General features: G+C 34.5%; 1 protein-coding gene across 3 annotated transcripts in view; it reads left to right on the top strand.

The window, feature by feature from the left end:
- The window catches only part of LOC115905232 (heparan sulfate glucosamine 3-O-sulfotransferase 1-like), a 40,183-nt gene extending 31,614 nt beyond the window's left edge, over positions 1-8,569 (top strand). For all 3 annotated transcript variants that reach the window (XM_030951378.1, XM_030951377.1, XM_030951379.1), the window contains exon 2: positions 7,413-8,569. In XM_030951378.1, coding sequence (XP_030807238.1) covers positions 7,523-8,452 — 930 coding nt within the window. In that variant the 5' untranslated portion in view covers positions 7,413-7,522 and the 3' untranslated portion in view covers positions 8,453-8,569. The remainder of the gene's footprint in view (positions 1-7,412) is intronic.
- Positions 8,570-9,009: the final 440 nt, after the last annotated feature.

Here is a 9,009-nt window from a genome sequence, read left to right on the forward strand (position 1 = left end):
CTATGGGGTCCTTCCTGTAGAATTTGCCATCCTGATCCTCTGAGGAACTTTTTCCTTTAAAAGACAGGTCTCTAGTAAATCCTCTGCATCAAACTCTAATTTTATTTCCTAAACATCTATGAGTATTAAGGTATTCTTTGTGAAAATGAGTGGGGGAAAATTAATAATATTCAATTAATTATACCAGAGGTAGAGAGGCTGAAGTTTGACCCTTTTGCTGTAGAAATATACACAAAAGCTACTTATCAGCCACACATCATTACATCTTGCAGCTTTATAATTACATGACTACTGCTTGTTTGGCTGAAGAACTGGCATGGCATCTTTGTTACCTCAATTTATATTAATTCAGATTCTTAATTAACAATTAGATGTGTAAGTTTAATTCAACAAAATGCTAATGCAATTCCATTTCAAATATGCCAATGTGATAAGTAAAATTGGCCTTCTCATCTGTGCTATCTGATCACTATCCACTCTTTTCATCTTAATAGGGCTGAATTTTTATTTATGTCTATTTACAAGCATCCCTAGAATGTACTTGATTTTATGTGCTAAACATATTAAAGATCCTTATGAAACTGTAATTCAGTGACTTTTATGTGGAAGGTTTGAGTATGATATTTTTCAAAGATACCATAAAATATAAGTGTGTAAACTACAGCTGTAGAAGGTTTATTTAGCTCAGAAATTTATTAGTGTGTTTATACTGTATATATTACTGTTCTGCTACATATTTGCAGTCAGAAAAGGAATTAGGAAATGTAATGCTAGCCTTGGGGAAGCAAACTTCCTTCAAAACTCCTATCTGCTAATATCACCTGCCAATGATTTAATGGTGTTTATAGTTCATGCTAACATTTCTTAGCTTCCTTTTTATCCATTATAGTCTGTGTACCTGGTAGAAGCCTGCAGCCAACTGCTGTTACTTTGTAGCTCCTGCCATTACTCACCAAATAGCTATTTCCTTTTTTATTCCTATTTTTTTATTCCTGTAAGGTAGTAATTGTTGGCTGTTATAAAACTGCAATCTCATTAGAAAAAGCTCACACAAATAAATTCACTGCTGAGATTAGGACTTTAAAATGTTAATGTCATTGTCTTTCTTTGTGCTAACATATATTTTGTGTTGATGCTTAAAGAGAAAACTTTAAACTTTTTCATTACCCAAAGAGGTGTTACAACAGCAAGGCAGCATTTCTGGACAGTCTGTGGGTTTATGGGTTTTTAGGTACTACCTCATTTAGGAAATCTTAGTGCATCTCCCTAACAAAAATACACCCATAGTTTGAGTAAAATGAAAGTGAACAAAATTCTTAGGTGCCTACAAGACTCTTAATCAGCAATGTGAACTGCTGCAATGTTTATTTGGCTTTGGGTCTGTGGTCCTTTTCGTACTTTGTCTTCTGCTCCTTGTATGAAAAGAGATCACTGAGCTCAACTTGCAGCTGTTACAAAACTCCAGTGCTGTATTTTACTCTTACTTTACTCTTGCTTTGGAGCAGAGCATAAAAGTGTAGCAGAGAAGTTTCATGCCATATAAAGTGTTATCTCTGTGGGATAGCTCTCCTTTCCCACACAGTCTTTAGTCTCATGGAATAGGTAATTTGGGATTCTTCTGAATGAAATCTCATTTCTAGGGCACAGCTCTAAAGTTTTTCACTTGGCCCTGATTGGTCTCATTCTAACATAGACCTAAAGTAATTGCTCTGCTTGTAACAAAATTAAGACTCACAATTGTTTTTACACAAGAAACTTTTCCAAAATTTTTAATGTTTTTCACATTGTGCTCTCATTGTCCCCTGAACTCTGCCTAGGCATATCTCACATGTGTGGATAGAAGTAGCTGAACTGCATTTCCTTCCAATTAATATTAAAGAGGAACTTTTCTGTTCAACCATTGGACATGTGCCAAGTATTTTCAAATGTCCATTATTTCACAAATTATATTATAATCAGAATTAAGGTATTATGAAGAGGACTTTTGATGATAGTATTATTTCTAATATTTAATGCTTAGGATTAATTGACTTAGTCATTACGTTATTGGATTTGAATACATTGATACTGGATTCTATGAAGCAATGTGTCCTATATGCACTGAATAATTCATTTGCCTGTTTTTAAAAAATGTGTAAGCCATACTGAATGCAGATTTGCATTTCTTATGCTATGTAACTAATTCTAGTTTTACTGAAGGAAAAACACCAGCCTAATTTCAGATATTCCAAAACTTTCAGAATTATATTTTTGTTGTTGAGAATTATTTATTGCATAACCCAGTCTATATAGGGATCCTTTACACAGGTCTAATTGACATCACAGTATGATTGTCCTTCCTGAAATTTCTGAAACTGTTCACCTTATCTGACCTTTGGTTGTGAATACAGTTAGGCTGGAATTGGTTTTTATATTGTCAACATTAGAGATGTTCTTAATTATAGAGATACAATTGAGCTGTTACAAGTTTGTGTGCCAGTAAGTCTTAACATGATTGTATTGTATTCTTCTCAGTGATTGATCTTTGTGTTGTGATAAATTTGTATCTAACAGGAATTAACAGGAAAAGCTGTACCCTTTTTTGAATCCCATTGTATTTTTAAAAATCAAGACAAAAAGTTTTCAGTCACCAACAGAAGTATTTCTGCACAAAAGCGTTGAAACAACAAAATCCTGAGTTTGTAGTTAGTACTTGATATCTTTGTTTTGGTTTTTTTTTTTTTTTTTTTTTTTGTTTTGTTTTGTTTTGTTTTGTTTTGTTTTGGTGAGGAGCAAGCGGAAAGAAGCAGCTTTATTAAAAAAAAAAAAAAGTTGAGTTTTATGCTGAAACATTGAGAAACCTCTTTCCTTTTCAGTTCAGCCTGTAATCCAGCTATAAGTTATCATAAGGGCTGTGAGAGGCTGCTATGGAATGGCACAAAGTCGGAATTGGAAAGGGAATTTGAAGGAGAATTAGAAGCCCTGAGGTTTTTATTTTTGGTTGGACTATAAACCTGCTGTGTGACCTTGAGCAGATCAGACTAGCCTGACTTTCCAAGGCATTTGCACTCCTGAACTGGATCTATCCATTGGTCAGCTGCAATTTCCTGTAAGGTGGGAATGGTGCCTCAATAAGTTGCAGGCAGTTCATTAACACAGAGTGCTGCAGAATTCTCCAATGGAAAGCATTACAGGCAGTGTAACACAGGAAGTAATATTAGGAACTAATAATGTTATAAATTTGTAATAATATATGTATGTTTACCCTACAATTTTGTACTTTACCCCAAAACAAGCTAAACTTGGAAGTTTTTCAGAGTACAGTGCAGCAGTTAAGGGTGTTTAGTACAGTTCTGTAATATTAAAATGATTTTTCAGCCAACATAACAGCTTCTCAAGTCTAGTCTAGGTTTAAAAAAAATAAAAGAAACAGCAGCCCAAGGTGCTATTTACTTAATTAGTCCTTTCTGCAGCACAAATTTGTTTCTGAACTACATTTCTGCTTAATAAGTGTCATATCTGTTGATGTTCCTTATGTTACTAAACAGCACCAACCCTACCAAATAACAGGGAAAATTGGTAGTAAGGCACTGTAATTCTGATCATGTGTCATGGGGTTAGTTTTACAAGAATATTTTCAGATTCTTCATTGGTGCAGTGCACCAATGTAAAATATATTGTTTTCATTATAAAAGGCAGTTAATATCTTCTAAAAATGTAATTGCATAAAGGCATAAAAGCAACACAAAAATTATTCTAATAACATTCCAATTATATATGATAAACCTTCTTTGAAACCTTTACATTTATGTAGCAATTATAACCTAACCACAGGATCTGACATCTTAGAGCTTCGCTGAAATCAATCAAATATCTTAGGCCAAAGCTGAAATGTTGCGATAGAATTGCTCCCAAGGGCAATTTTGATCTATTTAGGAACCAATTTTACAGCACATTTTTAATTTGATTTTTTCTGTAGTATTTCCTGGGTAAGGATTTTTCCTAGCAATGATTCTAAGAAATTTTTAAAACAACTAATTAATTTGAAAACTGGCTAAAATGGTTAATAATTATGTTTAATTATTTTTCAAACAATATTTCAGTCCAAATCCTTCTGCTACTTGCTGCCTGAATGTGTTTTATAGAAAACTGCTGATTTCAGATGGTAAATTAAGCAGACTCTCACTCATATCAGAAGTGAACCTGAGAATATTTTGGAAGACCAATCTTTCCTCAGTGATAAGTATGATTTTCTCATACAGCTTACAGTCTTCTTTGGGTTTCAGTATTTGTACCTAATTCTTAGGTGTATGAAACTAGAAAACTCAGTTAGGGATGAAATAATGTTAGTGTGTTTGAATTTTTTAAACAAAATTAAAAAATGAATGTGAGAATTTTTTCACCTGTCACCAGATCTAGGAAGAGCACATCTCTGTCTATACTAGTGCAGAGTCCCAGTATGAAATACTTCTTTCTCTCTTTTTTACTCCACTTTTAGTTTATTTCAGAGAAATTCCTGGTTTTTTTCCCTCTTCCTTTCTATTTTTTCAATTTAAGCTGTTAACCTAGTTGGTCTCAAGAATACTAATTCTCAAGAAATCTAAAAATAGTTTTCTTTCAAGTTAAGTAAAATTGCCTGAAATACCTGTCTAGAATCAGCTCATGAAACTGTTTCGAAATGGGATAGTTCCAGAATTTAAATCAGATAATAAACTGCATGTCTCCACCTTGGTATTTATAAGTAATCCCTTGCTTGGTAGACATTCAGAGAGGTCTTCCCTTAGTTCAAAGTACTTGTAATCTAATGTATAGATGTGTAAGTGCATTTATAATGTGTAACATGCTGTATTATCATGGAATAAGTAAATTGAGAAAACCTATAAGATTTTTATAAAAACAATTCCCCACTTTTCCTGGAAGAGTTTTAATTTAACAGTGAAGATAATAGAATGCAAAGTAACACTGGGATTTCAGAACAGTTTAAAAGAATGATCAACTGCTCCCTTGGCCCCTGCTCCCAAATCCCAGCCTGCTGCCATCACAGGTCTGGAAAGATGCCATACTGTCATATGTTGCTACTTCTGAAACCATCTTATGCATTGCTGTGCCTTTCCTCAGATTGAACTATCCAGGAACCTTGTGAATTGTGAAAAATATGGCTTGAAATTCTTAAAGCAGAGTTCCTTCTTTGAAAGCTGACATTCCAGGAATCATCTGTGGTGCGACGCGTCACATTTCGTGCTGTGCGTCCTAAGGATCTTTCCAAAACCAGCATTAGCTGCCATTATTGTAAAATGCATTTTAGTCCCTCAGCAGCATGGTTACCACTTCCCAAACTTGCCATCCAAAGGAATAGTAATTATAAATTATTTTGGTATAAACATACTTGTTCTTCCCTCCTGTGACTGCCATAGAAATTCTCACATTCTTTGCTCTTGGGAACTTCAAACAGAACTTCTGAGTGAAGTTCCTAGTGGAAAAAATGGTGATCTTTAAAATGAAACCTCCTTTCAAATTCCTAAAGAACAGCATTCCACTCTGTCATTACAAAGCAAATTTGTACTTGGACTTTTCCAATATTTAGTAATCATATACTCACTCTTCCTATTGAAACTATGCTCTTTTTGAAGAAGCAGTTGCCCTTTAAGTCTTGCTCAGACATAACAGGGAATGTTCTCTACAGATTTCTTCACTAAAGGTCATAGTTTTTTTTTTAATGACAATTTTAGGGTTAATATTTGCTATATAACGGTGAGTTTAGTGCTTGTTGAGGCTGAGTACAATCATTCCCTAGATATCCAAGAAGCTGGAGAAGGTTTCAATAAAATTTAGAAAATAGATTTAATGAATCTGCTGCATTGCCTAGACTGTTATTATCAAAAATGTAAAGTCTTTAAGCCTGTAAAGTAAGACTCAAAATAAACAATTTTTAAATAGTAATACTGAATACTCCTCAGTACCATGGCAAATGCAAATCAGCTGTATTTTCTAAGGTTGTTTCTAAGAGATGAAGTACTGTGACCAATATGTTCAGAAAAAGAAAGAGACAGTGAACACTGGAGAAGGAGCTAAGGTTGTAACATTTCTGAGACTACTTTAAAATATGAGCCATAATTCAAAATTATTCCAAGAAAGGTTATTGTTTATTAAATGACTGCTGCTTCACTGTACCAAAAAACCCCTTGTTTCTGCATGCTACATCAAAAGCAAAAGAAGAATGTAGATATATCCCAGAAATCTTTAAATCATGTAATTGCTCAGAAATTGAGTGAAACTCAAGAGTCCTCTCAATGGGAATTTGTCCTGTAGGGTTTTCAGAGTTAAAAACAGGCAATCCAAACACAGTGATTCAAGTGCAGGTGTTGCATTGATCTGAATATTTTATGACTGTTGTTGTGATGGCAGATCCATAAGCAATCTGTTTCAAATACTATGTACAAAAGTTACCCAGGAGATTTCAAATGTTAGTAACACAGTTACATAGATGTTTTCTTTCACTTACATCATGCACATACATACCTGCAAGCCTGAAATTTTTGCAAATTTTGAAGATATTTAACATTCGCCACTTCTTAAAATGATCACATGCAATGTGGATTAAGTAAAAGAAGCTGTTCAGCCTCAAGCAGACTTGCCTCCCTGCAGAAATCTCTCAGTGACCAGAAAGTATCTGGATATGTCTTATACAGAGCTTTAGAGGAACTGCAGAATATTATCTGAAGATCTGATTTTGCCCAGACTTTTCCAACTCATATGACCATGCAGCACAACACTTGGGTAGTTACAGAGAATCCATCCACCCTGCATCATTTATTTTTCCCAAACTGATCCCACTTAGCCACTTTTGTTTGACAGAGTTAGTTTTCTGGTCTAATAGGCTCAGATTTCAAAACTTTGCCTCTATCTATATTTTGGGTTTTGTGTCTATGTAAACAGAATTATTTTTGTATGATTCGTAGCTCACTAAAACCCAGATGGTGGCACCATCATCCAGGTCTGTTATTTATATGAGAATGTACTATTCTGGCAGGGAATTTGAGGATAGGTGCTGACATTCAAATGTTCTTTGGAATTATTGTTATCATACAGGGTACATATAGAAGTATGTGCTATATATGGAAGATAATAAGGAAAATCCAAGCAAGCAACAAATGGTCAGGATTCAAAATCAGGTAAACAATTCTAATCTGCTCAGAGGAAATAAAAGTTATTGAAAGGTTAGTAACCATCGGTGGTCACTCATGGTAAGGAGAAAAAAGCCCCAACACATGGGACTTTTCTGTCCTTCTGATATGAACTCAGGGGAAACAAATAATTTCCTTATTAATTTCCTCTTGGGATCACAGATTAGCTTTGAGAATTGAATTGTGCATTGAATTTTTTTAACTGATGATGAGTTTAAAATCACTGATTTGTCTTATTTTATTTTGCAGATGCTTCAGAAGCTTGCTGTGTGTTTACCACGGGATCTGCCAACCAGAGGGGACTCACCTATTTCATTAATTGAGCAAAACATTATCTTGAAATAATTATTCCTCTCCACATGGCCTTCCTACTTGTGTCAGCTTATCTTCTGCTGACTCATGCTCGGGGTGCTCCTGTTGAGAATGGGGCGCTGCTGGAAACACTGAAGTCACAAGTGGGATTATTCAGCAATAAAAGCGAGCACTATTCAGCACAGGTGAGACCTCCTGGCACGAGCAGACAAATACCTCAGACAATCATCATAGGAGTTCGTAAAGGAGGGACCAGAGCTTTGCTGGAAATGTTGGATATTCATCCTAACATTGTGGTGGCAGCTACAGAAGTCCACTTCTTTGATTGGGATGAAAATTATGTAAAAGGAATAGACTGGTATAGAAATCTGATGCCATTTTCTTATGGAAATCAAATTACAATTGAGAAAACACCAGGCTATTTTACATCACCAGAGGCTCCAGGAAGAATTCATGACATGAATAGTTCCATTAAACTGCTGCTTATTCTAAGAGATCCCACTGAGAGAGTTATATCTGACTATACTCAAGTGTATTACAACAGAGTAGAAAGTCACAAGCCTGTTCAGCTCTTTGAAGATATTGTTATTAAGAATGGAGTGCTTAATACCAAATACAAAGCTATTCAGAGAAGTCTATATGATGTCCATATGGAAAAGTGGCTTAAGCATTTCAGTTTGGATCAGATTCATATAGTGGATGGAAATACTTTGATCAAGGACCCTCTTCCTGAATTACAAAAAGTTGAAAGATTTCTAAATCTTCCATCCCGAATTATGTCTTCTAATTTTTATTTTAACCAAACCAAGGGATTCTACTGCATCAGAAGTGATGGGAGGGAGAGATGTTTACATGAATCCAAAGGACGTCCCCATCCTCTTGTTAACAGCACTGTTTTAGAGCAACTCTATTCTTACTTCAGAGAGCACAATGCAAAATTTTACAGGATGGTTAATCATTCCTTTGACTGGCATTAACACATTTGGGGTCAATGTTTCTTAAAAGGGCCCTGAGACACACTTTCAGACATACCTTTCTAAACTGTAAAGACCCATATTATGAGAATTAACACGCTGGTTATATGCTTCATTGGAACAACACATCTGTAACTCATTGAAAGGGTACTCTTTATGTTGGGAAAAATAAGTTTTATGTATTTGTATGATTACTGGGAGTCATATTCTGATCTTCTTTGTCTCACATGCAAATACATTAACTTCAGCAAACTTAGCAAAGGTGTATCTCTACAAGATTTCTGCTGTTTTGGAAAAATGCATCTAACTGTAAAAAAATGTAAATATTGGAAATAGTATTATTCTAACTGTTCTGTATTTTTTGTTGTTAGTATTTTTTATATCCCACACAATAGTGGTGTTGATTTATAGAATTTTTCATAAAATAAGTTTAAATTGTATGTTAAAATAGGGGCATACATAGTAGCTCCAATAAATAAATCATCATCTTTAATATGCTGAAGTACTTAATTAATAATGAAAGGAATCTATTTCACCTGTAATTCTGAATAGGTGAGCTA

Source organism: Camarhynchus parvulus, chromosome 6 (genome assembly GCF_901933205.1).
Source record: "Camarhynchus parvulus chromosome 6, STF_HiC, whole genome shotgun sequence".
Classification (NCBI taxonomy): domain Eukaryota; kingdom Metazoa; phylum Chordata; class Aves; order Passeriformes; family Thraupidae; genus Camarhynchus; species Camarhynchus parvulus.